Source organism: Epinephelus fuscoguttatus, linkage group LG3, assembly GCF_011397635.1.
Source record: "Epinephelus fuscoguttatus linkage group LG3, E.fuscoguttatus.final_Chr_v1".
Classification (NCBI taxonomy): domain Eukaryota; kingdom Metazoa; phylum Chordata; class Actinopteri; order Perciformes; family Serranidae; genus Epinephelus; species Epinephelus fuscoguttatus.
The window spans coordinates 22263005-22285616 of NC_064754.1; the positions used below are offsets into that span (position 1 = coordinate 22263005).

The 22612-nt window shown below is 40.5% G+C and overlaps 1 protein-coding gene across 4 annotated transcripts in view; it reads right to left on the reverse strand.

The window, feature by feature from the left end:
• The window catches only part of inpp4b (inositol polyphosphate-4-phosphatase type II B), a 311501-nt gene that overhangs the window by 161535 nt on the left and 127354 nt on the right, over window positions 1-22612 (reverse strand). For 2 of the 4 annotated variants that reach the window (XM_049567168.1, XM_049567159.1), the window contains exon 4: window positions 7523-7641. In XM_049567168.1, coding sequence (XP_049423125.1) covers window positions 7523-7641 — 119 coding nt within the window. Of the gene's footprint in view, window positions 1-3439; window positions 3575-6657; window positions 6775-7522; window positions 7642-22612 lie in introns of those variants that run through there. The other 2 variants (XM_049567186.1, XM_049567177.1) reach the window with 2 other exon arrangements.

Below are 22612 nucleotides of genomic sequence, written 5' to 3' on the forward strand. Positions count from 1 at the left end.
ACGTGTTTTTTTAAAAAAAAAAAAAAAAAAAAAAAGGCAGGAAGCCGAAGGGATAAAAGGAGGGAGGGAGACTTGGGTGGGTAAATGAGCCAACAGCTGGGCTCAGTCTGTCCTCCTTCTCTTCCTCTTCCTCCCGGCATTTCTCCCCACTCCTCTTGCCTCCCCTGCTGCCTCTCCTGGGCAAAAAAAAGGAGAAGATAGAGCTCTCCCTGGTGGGTCTACCTGGAAGTCTGGCATACCTACTGCCTCCCAATTGAGACTGCGGGCCAGGAGCTTCTAATGTTGACAGGTAAGCTGGCACAGTGGCAAGGTGGCAATGGGATCAAACCAGTGTCCACAGCAGCCAGTACTGGGTCTTCTTCAAACACACCAGAGGGCTGCATGGCATCAGCTAATATTCACTCGCAACATCCTGTTATCACAATACCCAGTCGACACCTTTAACTTCCACACCTTTTGAACTGCAGGGCTTGTTTTGCCATGGACTGCAGAGACCTTACTTTTATTACACTATAAAAATGTCCTAATGAGGTTGTAACATGTTTTTACTTTAGATTTAAAACCCTCTCTAAGACCCCCACAGTACCTGCAGAGTGTGGACCTGTGTGTCACTTGTTTCACCTGTTGGTAAAAAATGTTCTTACAAATAAAAAATAAGGCAGGTTTCTCTGCCAGTATCTAGATAATGTCCCTAGTTTCAACAATTTTCTGACCATAGCTGCGATTCCATCCGCCTATATGTATGCACATTTTCAATTTGCGCATTAAAAACCTTCGTGGAAAACCCAAAAGTTAAAAGAAATCTCGAAATACAGCTTCCAAGGGCACATAGTTGTAATATAAGTTAAAACTCTTCCATTGTCCTCTGTGCTCTCTGTTACTACACATCCAATGTTTTCCTTCCTTTCCTTCCTTTGAGGTTTGACTGGTGCTCCTTTAATCATATAATCTCGTTACACCCGCTTATACAGTGGCACCTGACTAGAGAGTTTGCGCCACCTGCTACTTATCTTGATGAATCAATTCCCAGTATTTGCATAACAGCAGTGGATGGAAAACTACATAAATTTGCATTTTCCTTTGCTGTTTTTCTGAAAATTGAGGTAAAATTTGTGCTACATATGGGTGGAAACCCAACTGGTGCCAAGGTAATATACCTTCTTCCAACAGTGTTGGAAGAGGAGACTCCTGTTTGAATAAAATTGTTTTAAGAACATTAATTTTATTTGCCAAACAGCCAAATGTAATTGCATCAACTGGTGATTTGAAGAGATATGTTATGAGTTTAAGTGTATCTAAAGACTCAGCTGGCTCAGGTGCCTCGTGTTGAACCAGAAGCCAAAGGGGCTTTTCTGGGAAAGACACAAGGATTGTTTAGCCATTTAGTGTTGTCTACTTGAACCAATTCAAAGCACTTTGTGTTTACACTGGGGGCTTCCTCTTCCTCTGCTCCGCTCTGACGGGCGTCTCTAGAACGCAACCCTCTGGGACCGTGTGGGGACAGGCAGGGGAATGGTAATGAGACTGACACAAACAGACTGGCATGTATGAAAGTATAGTCACACCCTGGGTTAAAAAAAACACCAGCAAAGAATCTACGGGTGGTCTGTACAGTTGAAATAAAATATAAATATCACTTAAATGTTTTTCCAATATTGATGTATTGTATATGACAAATGTAGGCTGTATCATGAGTGAAATATTTCAAGTAGTATGCAGAGTAATGTACTCGTATTTTACTGCATTTAGTTAGATAGATGTTTCGATCCCAGTTGGATCTTGGGTCAAAATGTTCACAAATGGATATTGCACCCTTGTTACTCTACTTAAAGTCAAGGTCCCTCTCCAGACAGGTTTTAAAGTATGTAATAAAACTGGCACGAACATTTTTTTCTTTGACATGTTTTTCACACATAATAGTAAAAAAGAAAAAACGAAAAGGGCAGGAAACTGATCTACTCCTTTTCCCTCATCGTGAAATTCTGAGTCTGGCCCTGTCCCACCGACCACTGCTGCTTGCGGTAGGTTTCCACTCTCTCCAGCGCTTCTCACTCAAGGTCTCACGGTGAAAGAGTGAAGATGGCTAGCATTAGCATAAGAGGAATCATTGGAGAAATTCAGGCATACATGTTTGAGCCACAGTCAGAGCCTTTTGTACACCAAAATCAGTGACCAAGAGATAAATCAGAATGGTAAGCGAGTTAGTATCTTTTATTTGTTTATGTTGTTTGTGAGCATGTTAGCTTGTAGGCTAACTGGCAGTGGCTAACACAGCGTTAGTGGTTGAGAAATAGTCAATAACATCTGCTACAAAGGGATTTCTGATAGATAGTGGAAGGAAGCTCAAGGGTTTACGCCACCATGTTTGCTGTCAAAACTTTCACTATGCCATGCAAAGTCTGTTTCGAAAAGTCCGCTATGCGCTGAAGGTTTCGAGTTTCTTTGTCGGTGTTGTGTCAAAGCCTGTTTCCCATCGATATGTGTTTTCCGTATTACACAGCAGTTGGCTTTCGTGTTAGTAACGTATCTAATCTAGAATCAACGAATCAGGGACGTGCACTCACATCATTCAGTAGAGGAATGTCAACAAATATGACAAACTTTGCACAGATACAAATCAGACATTTTATGGAGCATAAACATACTAAAAACATATTTTTGAGTGGGGAGGGACTGTAAATGAATTTGTGGTTTTGAGTCAGTGCACAGGTGTGAGACTTGCCTGCACAGTAGCTGATTATTGCGTCAGAAACCCTGAGCATTGCATCAGTTTGTTAGACAAAGCAAATGCTAAATGATGGTAAGTCAGCATAACTGAAGCTCAGGTGAGACTGACACCAACAAGCCCCGAGTCCATGGCTACAACAATGGGTGTCAGGAGGATTGGGAGCCAAGGCATAAAGCGCCCTAAAAACAGCAGTGTGTACTTAACAAACAAACAAACAAACAAACACACACACACACACACACAGCAGAATTTTGTGTTCAACTGCACACACACACTCACAGAAAGAACACGCAGACACACCTCCTCACCGCACCACTAACCCCGCTGATCCTTCAGAAATCTTCCATGTGCTGACAGAGGGGAAATAAAACAAGTCTATCGCTTCTTGTTTCAGCCTCTCTAGACATGGTAATACCAGTCTTGATGCCCGGTGCCATTTTGCCGCCCAGTCACGAAGCTTTGTGGTTTGTGTATACTAACATCCTAAACACACAGCCCGATTCAGCACAGCGCGTACAGACACATTGGAACCAATGCACTGCTTTAAGCTCAGTGCAAAGCTGGATATACATCAGTGCTGTACACCAACAAAAAGACAGACAGAGCCATTATATCCAAGAACGTGCAGGTACGTACACACATGCACATACACACACATAAGCTCTTACACCTCCCTCACTGGCACACTGAATAGGCCTCATTCAGACTTACCAGCATGGTTGGCAGCCTCAGCTGTGGCTGAATCTTCTTAGTGCTACTGATGGGCTGAGATGAGCTAAACTGGTAAGCCTGTCTCCATTTACACAGAGAAGTAAGCCAGTCTGTCATACAAGTGGTCAACATATGCTATGGGAGACAGCTGCCCCTCTCTTGTCTTTTTGTCCGTTTGGGTTGCAAACCTCAGTGGAATGGCCAATTTAGGCCATTACAGGGCGTGTGTGTGTTTGTGTGTGATTGGGTTGGGGAGGGGGGTTAAGTATTCTGGCTTAACTCTCACTACAGTGGAGGTTTTTCTTCCTCACTTGAACACTCATAATTACAAACACAGACACACACTCATACACACACAGAGACTAGACTTTTTGGACTTGCTCCAGGCAGGGGGTTCTTCGCTTGACTAGCATGACATCAAAGGTTGTTTTATCCTTTGGCTCTGCGTGACGTCAAATCCCTTGAGTACCCCCACCCCTGGACCCATGTTTGCCTGCCTGTGTTTTAGGAGTGGGGTTTTCCTATGAGATACTAGATAGCATTCTTGTGTCTCGAGCTTCAAATACAATTTGTCAAAGACGTTTCCTATTGCGCTTTAAAGAGATTTAGAGGGCTTTAGATTTTCTACTTAAGTTGTCACCATTTCTTTCTGTTTTACCAACAGTAGATTAAGATACAGTACCCACACTCAGGCGTAGACTTGCTGTGTGGAGATAAAAGTGTCTGCCTTTTGTGGAAATATGGCATTGTATCCCAGTTCCATGCCATACAGCATATTAATACTTTGAAGTATAAACCATTTGCTTATCTTAAAGGTGTTTTATAAAGGAAATTAGTATTCATTAATTTAATGTACTTTATTGTTTTGTACCAACTACTATATATAAAGATGGACAGCACCTCTCCACTTCCTCCCACTATACAAACATCAGGGTTCCCACGTATTTTCATGGACAAAAATTCCGAACTTTTCCATGACTTTTCAAGAATCCATAATATTAATATTTTTTGCCCTACTTGCCCGTAATTGTAATTTCTGGTAGCTGATTTACATGGACGGAGAGACAGAATGCAGGGAAAACGTAAACGCTTGTAATGGTAGACAAACGTCACACATCCACATATATCAGAGCTACCTTACGTCGACGGCCTCTGAAAATAAAGGTTATTCACAAAAGACTACTGTGAAAATGTCATTACACACAAGTAAATTCCATGAGTTTTCCAAAACTTTCAATGATTTTTACAAATTCCATGACATTTCCAGGTTTTCCATGAACGTGTGAATGCTGAAATATGAAGCCAAAATATCCCACATAAAGCTGATGCCCTCTTGTGCTGGTGACGTCATTTGGAGCCAGATTCCAGCAGTACCAACCTCCACGGTATCGAAGTCCCGCTTACCAACCACTCGCGAGCAGCACCATTGATCATGAGCACACTAACTGGCACACTCAGCTGTCAATAATGATTTATTAGCTCCAAATAGCTATTTAAAACTAAACATATCCAACAAATGAGCACTTGAACATAAAGCAGCCTGACAAGAACTACCTTAAGTAACAGAAATTATCTTTGGGAAACTGTATTTGACAAGTGCGTCAAGTTTGCCAATGTCCTATCTGCTAACATGGAAGGAGCGGGGTTAATGTAATGACCTATACTGCAGCCAGCCACCAGGGGGCTATCAAGATGTTTGCTGCCATATACTTCAATCAAAGCCTTGAACCCACCCAGTCAAATAAGTAGTCCCATCTCCTATTTCCATACATTAACATTAAATGTAATGAGTTTTTATGCATCTTCAGTAACATAGCTGAATAAATAATAAGTTGAATAGGAAAAGAAATAGTTTCAGGTTAGTTTTAATGAACTGAAATGTCATTTGATTTTTATCTGTCATCAGTTGTAAGTCTTCATGTGTCAGACCTACTAGCTCTGTGCCCTGTCAGGAGGGGACAAGTCATTAGAGTACAGCCAAACTTCCTCAGGGAAAATGACCCAAACTGTACAAAATGTCGCCCCTAATTTTTTTACCCACCCAAGTAGGCACCACTGGCACCAATAAACTGGCTCTATATCAATCTTTGTGTTTCAAACTGATACAAACGGCCAATTTCACACCTGAAACCTTCAAAACCAAGTAAATATTTTTCCACTCTTTCTTCCCCCAGCAGCAAGTAGCCAACTCATTTCTGCTATGTAATAATCTAAACGTAATAATCACTATTAGTGTTCATAGTGACCTTTAAATATACTTTATTTAGTCACTTTTTCTAGTCTGATCACAGGGAAAACATGTATCACAGGGTAACACTTTGTTTTATGTTTTTGTACAGTTGCAGTAATTTAAGAGATATGGATTCTAAAACTGACTTTTTCAAAAAGCCAAAACACCTGAAGACTTTAACTAAACAGTAGTAAAGTCCAGATCCAGTGTGATTAAATGCTATGCTGTTCTTTTTATCTGATCCCTGTCGAGTGATTCATGGGTTAGACTACAGAGGGCTAAGTGGCAGCTGGCATGTTCAATCATTTATCTCCTAAATTAAACCCTTATGTCATATACCGTGGATTCCTGATTATACACCTATCACATGAGAACGACAAGGACTGAAGCTTTCATGCCGCCAAGACTCTGGTCAGTGTCCAGCAAAGCCAGCGGCAGCTGTTGAGAGCAGGCATCCCGGGAATGTGACAAACTGGAGAAACACAAGTGGCAGTTGGGCTTTCTTCAGATTCAACACACACACAGTGGGGCTTCCCAGCACACACATATACACATGCACACGAACAAATCCACCTTTGGTCACACAGGTTAATGAACATCTGCTGCTGTTCATGTTGGAAGTCAGTGTATGAGGGGGAACCCTACTGGTCACCACTGTCCTGACAAGCGATCTCTGTTCCTCTAAACAACACACACACTTCATTCAAGGAGGATTTCAAAGTCACATTGATATTTTACCAATGCTGTGTTGCTTCTGGGTGATAAACTAACACTGTTATTACTGATCAGATTGATCTGATCTCTGTGTTAAGTGCTAAATATACTGCTGCATGTTATAGCAGGTATCTTCACTTGTATTACACAATCCGGACTAATAAAAAGAATATATAGCAGAGAAAACTCCTCCGACTATCTAAAAGACCTCTTATGAGGCTGCAAACCTCTCTTTTAAAACAGACTTGTAAAATAACACAGAATGTGCACATACCCGGTTTTTGTGAAGACGAAAGCAGTCCATATCCTCAGATCCTACTCCAAATCCTGAACATTACAGCCATGAAATCAAAACTCCAGCGGCACTCGGAGTGTCTGCAGAGCTGGCTGAGCCAGCATACAGTATCCTACCACATCCTGTGTTCCTACACACACACACACACACACACATGCTCAAACACACACGCACTGCTGTTCCCTTGACATGGCTGAGGGGCAAAGCAGTTGAAATGCAGTCTTTGAAAGAGACGGTTATGCTCATTTAGCTTTACTGGATTAGCAGGAAAATAATATGCGTCAGGAAACTTTGCCCTCGTCTGAGGAGAGAGAAAAAATGTGTGTGTGTGTGTGCGCATATATGTGTGTAAGTGGGTGTTCCATAGTGGGACAGGGGGCAGCTGTTGCCGCCCAAAAAACACTTGTGTGACTGTTGCCTTGGCAACAGCACTGTCAGCCTAGAGGTAATAAAGAAAAGATGCATTTAAAGACGTTAAAGACCACATAAACACTCTCACTGTATGGAGCCTCTGCAGAATTACACCCACAAACACATACTTCACATGTTGAGACATGGCATTGATAAAGAACAACACACCAGCTCTGATAGATGTCTGGACTCAGAGTAGATATAAACGTATGGCTCCTAGTCTGTTCCAGTTAGATGAGTCAGATATGGGAAAAAAAGGTTTAGAAAAAAGGAGGGCAGACAGAGATGGAGAGAACACCAACCAAGACCCAGTGACCCAGATATACAGCAAAACAACAAACATCAAAGGTCAGAGAGAGGATGGTGCATATGTGTATGTGTATGTGTGTGTGTGTGTGTGTGTGTGTGTGTGTGTGTGTGTGTGTGGCCTTACCTCCACTATCTCTGTGCAGGCATGAGAGACGAGGTGCTGCTTGTGGGGATCTATGACAGCCACCTGGACCAAAGCATTGGGCTTCCTGTCTCTGCCTGAGGCCACCAGATCATTACAGGCTACAGAGAGGGAGAGAGAAGGAGAGACGATGGAGGAAGGAGAGGATGGAAGAAAGGAGGAAGAAGAATAAGAGGATGAAAGTTAGGATGAGAGGAGCTATTCCTTTACGTTAACAAACATCAGTGACACAAATCACATGATACTGGGTCACAAATGGACAATGTAACAATAACTGAGAGAGAAACATGGTAAATAAACATAGGAGAAGAAAGAAAGGAACAGCTAAGGAAGAGGATTTAAAAATATCTCCCTTCAGATTAGATGTCACAGGCGCTAAGGAGCTACATCACCACAAAGGAACAAAGGAGTTAAATCAGCTGTCCACACTTCTCTGAGGCCTCTCCTCAAAAGCAATAAAAGTCTGAGGAAATAAATAAAATACACATACATAGTGAGATATAAAATTGTTGCCCCTGTAGTTGATTAAAATGGCAGTGGAGTTTTCCTCTGGCAGTGACATATCAGTTTTATTAGGGCTTTCATTTCCAACAACAAAAGCGGCTTGTCACTCAGCCCCGCTGGCTTCCAAGGACAGGAAAGACTTTGCATCCCACAGTTCCTTTATAGGAAACCAACGCTTCCTGGTTACGAATAGAAACTCCCCCTAACAAGATAACACTGGCTAATCCCATCACTGCTAAACTGATGTAGTCGTCAATGTTGATCAAATCAAAAAGCCAAAAAACCTGTTTGATTTTTTCTGAACCTTGTGCAGGAAAAATGCTTATTTCTGTGGTTAGTTTTTAAAAGGTGACTCTTCTTTTCACATCTGCTTATAGAAAGCCTATTAAAATATCCAACCTGGTACCCAGTAAATTACACCATATGGCCATATGAGTTAATGTATTAATGAACATTTGTATACACTCAAGTACTGTAATGACAATTTTGTGTTCAGTAACCTCCTTGGATCTTCTCCAAGAGCTGCATTTTATCTACCCACACAATTCTGGCATGTAAACAGCAATTGATCTGCTCGCAATGCCTGGTCAGTTTTGCACATTACTCTGCAAAAAAAGGAGTCGAGATAATATCACTCAATGGGTGAAATTCCATTTAAAAAACGGCAAGATAAGATAAGGCAAGATAAGCCTTTACTGATCTTCAGAGGGGAAATTCAGGTGTTGCAGCAGCACAAAGACAGAAATAAGTACAGATAAATAAACAAGTAAACATAAAATGAGATACATCTGGTATAAAAGCACAAATATATACTACACAAGAGCAATTATAGATAAAGTTACAAGATAAAATGACAAGTTATGATAAATATCAGCAGTCTAGTATTATGTACAGCATAAACCAAAATAATATATATACTGTGAAAAGCTGTAGTTGGTAACTTTTACAAAAATATTTTTTTTTGCCATATTTGCCGGAACGGTCTATACATAAACACAGTATTACTCAAGACAGATAATCAGTGAAAATGGCATTTGTTAGCAGAGGAGTCTCTAGCGCAGCTGTCAATCATGTCAATCACTGCTCATGAACTGCAGTCAAACCGTCAAACTAGGCAGCGCTGATCAAATATGAATTGAGATTCTGTCACTGCGTTGCCTATCTCTCGCCTCAACTGTTAACGATATGGTTTCAGAAACATATTTTAGTGTACTATTTAGCTGTACAATTAGCAAGTTTGCTCCAGCCATTGGGCAGTGCTTAGTTTTGACTCGACTGTAGGCAACACAGTTACAAAATTAAGGCTGTACCGGACTACAATTTTCAGATCAGATTTGGCTGTTAAATATGAATATTAAACAACTGGTTCCTTTTTTTCCATATAAAGTTTGAGTTGGGTTCTGCGGGACATTCAAGGTCTGCAATGTTCAAGTAAATAGCAAACAAGCCAAGTTATCCCTCTAAGCTAATGCATGCTAACTTCACGAACAACAAAACCGGAATGTGCAATTACATTTTTTACCCACCCTAGATATCGAACAAAAGCCAGTGACTGTATCATATCGAGTTGCTCTGAGTTATAAATTCACCTCTTGTAAGCAGAAAGAAGATAAAGTTATCTCCTGCCTTATCTCTGCCTCCTCTGGGCAGCTGCCTGCGGCTCACTCAAGACTCAACCTGGGTCTGGGTCTGCAGCTGCCTATATCGGGGAGCAGCATGACAACGAAGAGTGCTCACTCTGCAGCTAAATCCCACAACCAAAATGTACCCAGGAGTACACTGCACACTGACTGAAACTCACTGAGGGGTCTCTGACTGATGCTTCACGTTTTGGGCATGATTGACAGCTGCATTGGAAACTCCTCAGCTCAGTTCGGTTGTTAAAACAGAATATCAAATGTAGTATGGTATAGTGATGGTATAGTATAGTAGAGTATAGTACGTATATAATATAAGAATCTGCAAGGGCAGAAAATTGCTTTGTTGTTTGCAGTTCCATCTTCACAGTCTTGATTTTAATGTTTAAGCTTCAGAACAGCAATTGGAGATGAAAAGGGGTCTTGCGGGAGCCATTTTAAAGGGAATAAAGAGCAAGAATAAAGTTGCAGAGAGAAATGAAAGGTTCAGTAGCAGGGCATCGAAAAAATCTAGACCTTTCTTTCACAGGTTTAGAGGTGGTTTATCCGGCTCTCTCTGATGTGTTAGGTAAAGAGATGAGAAAAACGACATAGTAAAGTATTCCCAGTGTGCAACTGGAGAAACTAATCATTTCAGATTGTACCTTCACCGCAATATGTACAGACACACATACAGAATACAGCATAAAGCCTCCTTTGTATACATATATATTAACAAACTCACAGTGATATTGAGGCATTGTGAAACGAAAAATACAGAACCAGAAATTTTCCAGCAGAGCTGGAATGCTGACTGTACTGTGAAGGTGACTGTCCTTGAGGTTTTTTTTTTTTTTTTTTTTTAAAAAACGGCATCAACACAAACAAAGCAGGGATTTAATAAGCATTTGTCACACACTTGTCTGAAAGGAAGCAGAGGAATTAAAGATGATGCTTTGAGCATTCAGAATTCAAAGCTTTTTTGTAATCTTTGACTTTACAATTCTTTTTCAGCCTATCTTATATGAAACTGAACACACTTCATCAAATAAAGAAGAGATACATGTGGTTGAAGATTGGCTGACACGGTGTAAAATATTCAGAAGGGTTCAATTAAAGAGAGTGTTTGTATAGTCATTCATAAAACATACTGGCAGCTGTCTGAGATTTTGTTGTGTTTCACAGAGAACAACCATTATAAAAGAATATTTTACAGCAAATTTCTTTACACTCAAGGCATTATAACAAAACATCTAGTTAGTTTAGAGCTTTGATCATCAGCTCCATCAGGATCACAATATTCTCTTTCAATGGCAGTCTGTTTTACAATTTACACTAATGGTTACCAAGATGACCATAGCAACAATACTTAAACCTTAAATGACATTAACAGTTAACTAATTGGATGGGAACAGTAAAGTAAAGGGATTAAACTAAGGCCATACTAACTGGATAACAATTACCACACAGCCTTTTGTTTTGCTTTGGTACTTTGATACTATAAACGCATGATGAAGTGTCTTGTTATGACACAATACCTAAAACATACGGAGAAAAGTTCAGTTAGTTTTTGTTATATCAGGACACCTTTACACCACTGTGCATTAATCACTTATATATCTCACAATAAGACACAGCCCCCTGAGTTACTGTTGCTACGCTTATGAAAACGTACTGTACTTAAAAAATAAAGTTTGTTTTCTATTAACTTGACATGTTTGCCATTCAGAATGGACCTCAACTCATGGTCATTAACCAAGCCCTGTATACCATCATGCATTGCACTAAAAGAAAAATGGCAGATGGACAGGAGGAGAGAGAACAGCATGATTGCAAATTGTTGTACAAACTTCCATTTCATTGTTTTACCAATGTCTTAGTCATGTAATAAATTGTGAATTTAATGTGATACACAGGAAGGCAATCCAGGCACTTCAAAAATATAGAAAACTAGTAAGGAAGTATTAAAAAGCCTTTTTTGTAGTGCCTAAATCATTAAAGAGCAAACATGTTTTCAACACTGCAAAGAGCCACTGCAGAAGATCTGCAGTGGCTCTTTTAATGATTTAGCCACTACAATAAAGGCTAATACTTTAGTACTTCCTCCCACGTTGTCTATATTTTTGGAGTGCTTGGATTGCCTTCCTGTGTGTCCTGTTGTTTCCTGTTATCCGTGAGCACCCGACACAAGATTTTGATCTACGTTTGAATATACAGAGCAACCAGTCGTCTCTCTTTTTCTGTGAATTTAATGTGTTTGCATTAGGTCAATATGGCACAAATCAAGGCTAGCAACCTGCTCATTAACATTAATTAGCTCTCTTCTGTACAGTAATTGTCATTGGCAGCACCAGGTTGCACACGTTGATCTGGCACCTTTAACTGTGCAACAGGAACAATGTAATTCATAGCGCAGACAAAATGACCCAAGTCGTGATCAAAAGTGTTTTCATTTTGCAGTTGAGCTCTCTGTATAGTCTTCTACACAGATCTCCCAGTGAAAAGGAATTAGCGAATGAGTGAATCATTTCGGAAAAGCCACAGCTAATTTAATAGACAAAATTCTTAGCATTGTTTTTTAAACAATGGGTCTTGATTTCAGAAAGAAGCAGACAAACATAAGCTACTCATTTCTAACTGGCGACCATAGATTTTCTTCACTAAAATGACCACTTACTAGCTAAGTATTGTTCACAATTTCACCTCAGGCTGATTTCTATAAGAAAAAGAAACCCGCAGAGGAATTCAACACCGGCTAAAAATCTTGTTTTTGCTTTGCCAGTGCTGGTTTAACTACAAGAAAGTGAGTTTAACTCTCACTTTCTTGTAGTGATATAGAAATTCACTCTAGGGTGTGGCATTATACCGTGACATCACTGTTCGGTATAGTTACAGGTGCAACAGACCATATTAATCAGTTATGGCTTGAAAAGAATAGACACTTTGATATGCATCCTATAATCCAGTAAAATAATGTTGCTAAACAATTGATACATACAACCCCTGAACATCATGTGGATCTTTAACCACTTTATGGTCTCCTTTTGTTATCAACACACACGTGTCATCAAGCAACAGTGTTCGTCATCAGACTTGCCCGAGCATGCAGAAAACATCAAGACTTTCCTCATGTAATTTCAAATAAAAAATAGGAGCAGGTGCGAATTGTTGTTTGAGGGGACCACGGGTGACATTTACTGTTAAGATAAGTGTTCTGCATGTGACGCTACATTTGTGTGTTGTTATCTGAGCTTCTCTGTGGTTTGTTGTAGTAAGCGGGTTTGGCCATGCGTGCATGTTAGTGAATGTGTATATTACACTGGCTAGCTCGTTGCCTCTGCACTGCACACTGTGGTTACCGCAGATATCTATCTGGGCATTGACGTCGCGGAAGCATAGTGCCCACCCTCCAGTTCCGACCTGGTTATCGCCCTTAAGTCTGTCAGCATTGTTGCCATTGTTTAGTGATGTTGATGGAGGTAGCAGAGTTAGTTGCTATCTGCGGACTTAGCCAACTCCAATTTCGAGAACCATGTCCAGACAAGTCATACACTCAATTTTACGTAAAGCCTCTTTAAAGGGTACTTTCACAGTTTTTTCCAAGTCTGTCTTACATTACTGACATACCCAAATGTACATTAAAGGGGTTGTCTTCAGTAGCCTACTCTGGGTATGGCCCTGCAAGCCCAATATTTAGCTTTGATCATAAAGCACTCTACATAGTACAGATTTAGCATTTACCAAAATGCATTGAGTTGAAACTGGAAACTATACTTTATTTAAACTCAAATAAGTCTTAACATGCACGTCTGCCTTGGTTAAATATTTTACTCATCTGTCTTTACCCGAGCACTCACAGTGTCCTGCATTTAAATTTTGTCTGAGAAATTTCGTGTATATAATTCTCTTTCTTCCCTGAGTCTGTGTAGTATTTCTTTTCCAGTAAATTAAGTAACAGGAATGTAACCTTAAGAAATCCAAACTTTATTTTATTTGTGAAGTCTTTGGAGAAATATGCTGTCCAGAGGTGCGAGCGGTCAAATCAGCAGGTGTATAAATGTCACACTGTGATAAGCATTTACATCAGTTCCTGAATGATGATAGATTAAGTAACTGTGACTTTGGCTTTGAAACTGAACAAACATCAAACACACATAAGCTAACAACTCAAGAGGTCATCAGTGGATATGAAACTGACCTTGTGGTGACTGAGTAACGACTGGTCAGGATCTAAACTAGAGCCTGAATACGCTATGATGACACTGATACAAAATCTATTCCACTCCACATGACACTAATTCTGAAATATACATATGACTGCATTAGACCAAACGTGATTTGCTAACTCCTCTTATTCTCCAGGAGATGTCTCATCATGAGTCAGTTAAGAGTATTCCAAATACAACATGCCATTTTGTGATATTAAATTAAAAAGTGCTTCGTTGGAGCCATTAACAACTCTGTCTCTTCTTGAGCTGACACGCTTAGTCTCATTTTTGTCTGAGAATTGGTAAAAGAGTCCGGGAGTAGAGAGCACCGCCACAGCAGGGGAGCACTGAGCGAATCATGAAGGGAATAACTTGGTTTAAATGGACTTCAGTGCATGCAGCCATTACAAGGCAAACCTTGGAACATGCATTACTGATGCTGTTCTGCTACTGATATAAAAATAGGGGAATGATGTTGGAAGAAACCCATTTGTTAACCAGACTGTAGTTTAGGTATTGTGGGTTTATACATTTCATGGATTTACTGCCTGTACAAGCAGTTTTTAAAGCAAAAATAAAAGCACTTCAGTAATTTGTCATACAGCAAAGATTGTTATCCATAGATTAGACATCTAAGGCTTCTGTAACAGGGTTTAAAAATGCTTGGATAATTTGAATAGTGGGCTTCTAATCTTTATGAGTTTGCCATAGATGCCCAGGCTATAATGAAGCATGACTGCACCTTGGAAGATTGAAAACCCCTCAGAGTCCTTAGAACTGGGATTAAGAAGCATTGATCTATGGCTCCTGTTTTCCCCCCAAAACCGGCGGAGGTAATCAAAGAGAATAAATGAAACATGGATAAGGTCGATGTGATCTGTGGTGTCAATTTCAGTGTGTGTGTGTGTGTGGTTGTATGTGCACACATATCTTATTGCATGTTTAGCATGTTAAGATTAGCTGCAATGAACCTTCTGATGACCCGTGGACTTATTTAGATGGCACAACCATTCCTTTTTCCCGTCAGCGCCTGTGTGCCTGTTTGAGGGTGGCCATACAATATGCATCAGCAAAGATAAAAGTACACTTTGCAAAGTGTGCGTTAAAGGTTCACTGTGTAGGGTTCAGGGGGATATATTTGCAGAAATGGAATATACTAAGTATGTTTTCGTTAGTGTACAATAAGCTGAGAATTGACCCATGGCTAATCCTCAACCTTTTGCAATGGTCCAACAAGGTGTCAGAGCAAGAATGGAGCCCACACTGTAATTAACTGCACTCCCTGATGAAATATTATCATATTTTTGGAAAAATGAAAGAGTGATTCCAGAGAGAAGCAGACAGAGGGGTCTACAGTCTGTGTTTGAAGGATATATCCAGGATGTCAAACTGACTCAGCAGCAACAACAGGTTAAAAAGACAAAGATAGTTAGAAGCTAAAGCCGAACTATAGGCTACAGATCACAGTGTAAAAGTGAACCACCACATCACTGCTGATCGCCACACAAGACAATGAATATAAAGGGGAACTTTCATCAGCTGTGTGGCATTGCAGTGTGTGTAGATAATCGCTTTCCCCCCAGTCGGACTGCTGCAACCGGTTTGGCAGGGATCTCCGAGGGAAGTCAAACAGCGTTCTTCTGTGCACACTGCAATGCCACACAGCTGGTTCAATATCATCAAAGTTTCCCTGCTTCCCTTCACTGGTTCCTGTACAGCAGGGTCGGCCTTTGTTTCACTGTTATAATCATTAAAAAGCAAAAGCAGCATGCGTATATTCAATAGGCTATATCTTCAGTAGCTAGCTAGCTAACCCTACACTTTTCAGGGTTTGATTTTGGTTTTGGAACAGGGAAGAAACATTTATCTTTTTCGAAGCTCTCCAGGTAACGAGTATCATTAATACACAAAACCAGCCTGAAAATGAAGGAAATCTGAAACAATTGCACTACAGTCAATGGAGCACAGCTGTGTTGTTGTTGGACCCTGGTCTCTGAGCTGGCCCAGTGCTACGCTATGCATCTAGGGTCAATTGCTGTGCTTTCGCTACCTTGGAATGAGCTGTTTATATCTACACAGGTAGTGGGTCCTTGTCTATAGAGATTGCCATGTTTTTACAGTAGCCCCAAATAGACAAACCAAACACTTGCTCTAGAAAGGGACCTTTGCATCATGTCAGCCACCGTAGTTTGCAGCCCCTCTGCAACAAGAGTAAAGCAAAAACACTGATTTTTTCAACGGGTCTGTTTGTTTAAGAGAGGAAGAGACCTCTGCTGATAATCAGCTCATGGTAAAAACCTCCTGAATGTCTGAAGTTGTTAGAGAAAAAAGTGAGCACAGATCAGCAGGTACTGGGCTAGCTGCCAGTATACAATGTGCTGAGCAGCATTGGAGAAACATTGATTTGTAATGTGAAACTGCTTTATTCAGTGTTTTTACTGGTTTTAATCACCTGCTCTGTTTGTTTTGGAGAGTAAGAGAGCTCTGCGGATAATGCGGCTTAGAGTAAAAAACTCCTCAACAATGAACACTGAAGGAATTATTACCAGAAGTTTCAGCTGGATGTATTTAGCAATCCTCACCACTAGATGCCACTAAATCCCCCTAAATCTTAAACACTGCTTCTTTAAGCTGTAGATTTCTTTTAATCACACTACACCTCCTACGACTTATGCTATGCTATAATGCTATGCTCACAGTGCAGAGATCAATCGAGTGATCACTGCGAGGATGCTTACACAAAGGTTTATTCAAACAAGATAGCTGCCTCCATGAAGAAGAGAGGCAACATTGAGCATTTTACTTTTAACTAAAAGAAAGAAGAAAACAAGGTGAATATGGGCCCGCAGATGGCTGGAAAGACACAGACAATATGGTCTGTTTTGAAGCAGTTTTGAGTTTTATTTTTATCACAGCATAATGAAGGAAACCGTTAATCACAACCTGTAAAATGCTCCAATAATCTCACCACAGCTTGTGATGAATCTCGAGACAGCAGTTGTGGGAGAGCTGACCTTGGCACTGCTTAAACTGCAAGTCAACCAAAATTTCTCAAATGCCAGAAATCCATTCAAATGTCCCAGTGAGGTTTTGGTAAATTAGCCCTATTCTAAAATAAATCAGCGGTGACCAAATTGGTGTTAGAATTAAGGCATCATCTGTGCCGTGTCTGCCAAGCTAGAAAGACTTACTTGAGGAATAAAGAAGACAGCAAACATGCTTACGACTGCTGATAGTACGAATGACAGTCACATTCAGAGCCTCTGCCTCTCTTAGCAACTGTTGTGGGGAAAAGGCTACAAAACCGAGTTGTAGAATATTTTGCACTGCAGCAGAGCTTGTGCATGTAATATCTCTTAGGGGCTATTCTGATTCCACATTCCCTTTTTCTCTTCAAGATCCTGGCACCAGGTCTTTTGGATTCACATTAAAGAAGGTCTCACATTTGCTTATGCAGGAGGAAGGCTGAAGCAGAGGAGTTTGCGTACAGGCACAACCAAAACTGAGTCGTGAAAAATACCTTCATAGGCACTGATATTCATAGAAAAAGCATCTGTGTGCCTGCGATTGGGGGTCTGTTGTCAACACTCAACACTCTAGGCGCAAAAGGTGTTTGACTGTTTACAGACCTGCATACATATAATTGATACTATTGAAAATTGATTTTACAGACATATAGCTCTCTCTCACATTAACAATGCCAAATGTTTGCATGTACTGCGCAAGTACATGCAAGTGTAGAGTGTAGAGGTCTAATTATAGATAGTTAGAAAACAAAAGAAATGCATTGAATTAGGGACGACTTTTTGAAACTGTTTTGTGCCAAAGTAAAGCGCTTTACTCACTGCTTTTGGGTGTCTGACCAACTCCTGTTTTCCCGCTCTGTGCGCCTCATGTTTTTGCAGGAGTGCCCTGAATGCCTCGAGTTAAAAAAATGTCACCTCAGAGTGGAAAAGCATTATTGGCGTTTTTTACCCATTCTCCAATCAAATGATTTGAGAGGTGTGCCTTCTGTGGTGGTGATGACAACAAGTGGTAGCGTACAGTGCTAAGCTAATGGGAGCTCATTTTCATTATTGCCCTTCTAGGCAAGCTGCAAGACATATCTTAACAAACTGTAGCCTCAACTACCTTTTCCAACTGTAATTAGGCCAACGACGATAGCAGATTGTCAAACTGTCTCTGACTCATCCTGAAATAAGCCTTGAACTGACCATCATGCAAGGCAAAGCTCCTGGACCAGCTGGTCGTACTCTCCAGGGTGTCTCCTAAGGTTCTCATGTACTCACACAGTCCCTTTTCCTGTGTCCGGTCCCCGAGTGCCCTCCACTGATCCATAATTTATGCAGGTTTAAGGTACAGATCTGTGAGTTTGCGTCACAGCAAAACAGGGTTAAGCTAAGGACAAGTGATTCTATGATGTCTAAAAAAAGATGCACTAAAACTGCTCTGACTGAGGCCTTTGTTGGAATATAAAAACAAAATGCAAATCTCGCTCAAACTATGGAAATGTGGGCAGCACAGTGGTGCAGTGGTTAGCACTGTTGCCTCACAGCAAGAGGATTCTGGGTTCACATCCACCGGCTGGGGCTGTTTTGTGCGGAGTTTGCATGTTCTCCCTGTGTCAGCGTGGGATATCTTTGGGTACTCTGGCTTCCTCCCACAATCCAAAGACATGCAGGTTAATTTGTGACTAAATTACATGTAGGTGTGAATATGAGTGTGATTGGTTGTCTGTCTCTATGTGTCAGCTCTGTGATAGTCTGGCAACCTGTCCAGCATGTACCCTGCCTCTCACCCAATGTCAGCTGGGATAGGCTCCAGCCCCCCCACGACCCTGTACAAGCATAAGCGGTTATAGAAAATGAATAAATGAATGAAAGGAAATGAATTTTTACAGGCTGTTAGCTGGGCTAAATTCTTTCATAACACACTGCTGCAAGTAATGGAGAAACAAACAAGTTTAATTAATGACACTCCAATTCACTGACAGCATATTATGGACCATCAACTGATATTTGTTTTGGTTTCATCTGTTGTTTGATGCTTGTTACATACAAACTACCTAGCCTCTGATTTTTCTTCTTGGTGATGCTGATGAGTTTAACTATGTGTTACCAGATTACGTATTACTAATAGGAAATGCACATGCAAACACTCAAAACATGCAAAAATAATGGGCTCTGTATGTTTATATACCCAGGGAGATGTCATTTCCAATTTTAAGGCACTACAGGTGACATTAGTTTCTTATTTTCATTTAATTTTTTTAAAAACTGATTCCAAGGTTAAGCGGCTGCCATACCTCGCCATTCGCAACTGACACCTATGACACACACGAACATAATCACTAGAGGCCACAAAGATTTCCAAAGAGCTTGATCGATGATTTGATCAATGATATGATGAAACAGACTGAAAGGAAAAACCTTTCAATCTGTTTCATCATGTCATCACCTCCTAACATCCCATTTTTTTGCTACCTTTCTCTAAATCACACTGGCTTTCTCTCTCTCTTTTTTTTCCCATGATTTTAAAATCATTTTACTTTTTTTACACACAAGCTAAGATGGGATACTGCAGATAAGTCACTGACTGTCCTCATCAGTCTCCTCAGGGGACGTATATTTGACTGGCCTGAGGGATCTTCCCTACCCCACTGCACAGTTAACCACAGCCAGACTGGTGATTGAAATGGAACTGGGTGCCCAACCATGCATCACAGGACTGGCTCTCTTACAGGGATATGACACTTCGACTGACCCTCTAAGGTCAGAGCTATTATGATGCTGGGTGGGGGTGGCAGGAAAAGGAAATAAAGAGGGTGACAGAGGGAAAGGACGAGAGAGTCCCTTAGAGAGGCAGTCTGAGTTTGAGGAAGGAAGCCTGAGTGAGAGGGGGGATAATGAGGGAGTGACATGGAAGGAAGAAAGAAGAGTTTGGTCTATTAAAGTTGGTGAGATTCAAATAATGGATTGAGCGTATGATAGAGTGCCTTAAAGAACATTATATTTGTAGATTTTCGGTCATTTACGAGTGAATCACCTGCCTTTGCTTAGGTGAGAATTAATTCAACAATGACATGACTTGCAATTTTAGTCTCAAGCGACTCAACTACCAAAGTATACTGAGACTGATTTCTAAATTACCATAACAATTGAGCAATTGGAGTAATAATGTTTGCCCATCCTTGGAGGCTTCAATTACTATGCTGTATTTATTTTGTGTGATTGGAGTATGCTGAGCTCTTTCAAGATGAATTTGCTGGAAATGAGTTTTAATGCAGTGGGCCTCTGAGACCCCACAATGAATCCAAATTCCATTTAATCGTGAGGGGAGCCCTGGGAGTTGCCACAAGAGACAGGAATATATGCTCATCTCCAGAAGACGCTTATTCATCATGATAATTATTTCAACGCTTCAATTAATTTGACAACATTATTCGCATGTGCTGCCATTTGCACACCTGTTTGTCAGTGGGTCTGGGGATAACTGAGGGAAAACCGGGGCTGTCGTGTTGTGATAAATAGTCCTTCACCTGCTGCACGGGGCCGCTTATCACTCATGTAAATTTATACGATATTGACAAGCATATGATGTACTTTAATATAATGCCTGTAATTTGTTGTTTCATATGGGAAGGGAGGTGTGTATAATTCAAAGTGCATTTGTCAAGCTGACATTAACAGCAAATTTAGATCTTTACTTCTGATATTTATGTAAAAAATACAAAATTAAAGGGGAAAGTTTTTTTTGGTTTGAATACTGACAATGTATTTTTAAACCTTCCGTCTTGTAACACTCGGGCTCAAACACTGTTGAGGAGTATTACAAATGCACTTTGAAAAAAAATAATCTTTTTGAAACTCCACTGTGTCTCTTCTGTAAAGAACCGAGACCATTACTTGAAAAAGAACAAAAGTCGTCTGTAAAAGCCTTTGTAAAAATAAAAAGTCAGCTTTTACTTTTACTGTGGTTAATCACGGCACAGAATTGACCTGATATTCAACATTTCACATCCATCATTTACGCTGACACTCTGATAAAAGAATAAAAAAAAAAACTGAAGTAGAGAAAAGTGCATGAAATATTTAAAACTTGAATACACTGCTGTTAAGTTCTTGTCTGTGTAGGCATTAGTGTATAAATGTGCCTAACTGTATATACACTGACAGCACACCTGTATGAGGCAATATTTAGGTACGACTGATTCGTAACATGCCCAAGTCCATTGTCCCACTCCTCACTCCCTTACCACTCAGCTTTCCCATTAGTAATCTTCCGTTCCATAGTACATCTGCATCATCATCAATGTGACTGTTGTTTACGTTGTCGCTACAGTGTAGAAAAGAGTGGCAATTGCAAGATCCCAAGCCCATACCATGGAGTCAACCTTTGCATTACACCCACTATGGTTAGTATTTAGACAATGTCAAGAACAACCCTCTTGACTGCCTTCCTACATTATCACCCATGGCCAAGTAGCTCAGAGGATGAGATCAGAGGGTGCCAAGCACATATCAGGGGTCTGTACCTGGTCCACTGCATTTTCTCTCTACTTGGCACCCTTGGGTCAGATCTTATGTTCATTTGGGATTTGTTTTCATTGTTATGCAGATGATTTACAGTTGTATATGTCTATTATCCTTCAAAATGGGTCAGATATAACTAAACTTGAGACCTGTGTAGCTGCAGTTAGGAGATGGTTATCTAGACATTTCCTGTTACTTAGCTTGGCTAAGGCCAAAATAATGATTATTGGTCCTGCAAAACTAAAGCATCTGTATGATGTGTTAAGATCAGACCCTCTCGTTTGATTTTCAAATAAAGGAGGTGACCAGAGTGGCCTTTTTTCACCCAAGAAACATTACTAAGATTCGACCTATCCTTTCATTTAAGGATGCTAAGATCCTTGTTCATGCTTTTGTTACATCATGGCTAAATTATTGCAATGCATGTCTGTCAGGGTTTGCCAAAGAAGACTTTTTGGGGTCTTCAGATGGTAAAGAATGCAGCAGCTCATGTTCTGACCGAAATGGGTAAATATGAGCATATTACTCCCGTGTCAGCTTCGCTCCATTGGCTTCCGGCAGAGGATATAACAGACTAAAATTGTGAATGGCATTGCACCACAGAACTTGTCAGACCTGGTTAAACCATACACGCCTGCAGATGACCTGCGCTCCCAGGGGACTCATCTTCTGAGAATCCCCAAGGTCTGCAAAAAGACGGTTGGTGAGCGCCCTTTTTCTTTTCGTGCACCAAACTTGTGGAATAGTCTACCTATTGGTATAAGGCAGGCAGTTGATGTATTTAAAGCAAAGCTAAAGACCCATTTGTTCACTTTTGTGTATAAGTCTTGATTTGTCTGTTTATTGTTGTCTACCATTGTTTTATTGTTTTATTTATTGTATACTGTTCCCAGTAACCCTTCTGTTTTTAATGATGTACAGCACTTTGATTGCAAGCACTTTACAAATTAATTCATTATTATCAATAGTGGCGAACATCAGCACTGAAAAATGCCTTTGCAAGTCTAATGTTACTTTCTGTCTGCCACTAACTAGGGTTGGGAATCATTCATATTTGAACCCATACCGATACCCCATGGGACCTTTCTTAGTCTTGACTCTGACATGAATGTATTTTTGAACAAACAGCAGGGGTGACGTAGTAGACTAAAACGCAATTCTGCCCTTCTACTCTTTTCTAATCACACAGAGCTTATCTTTGCTGTCATACTG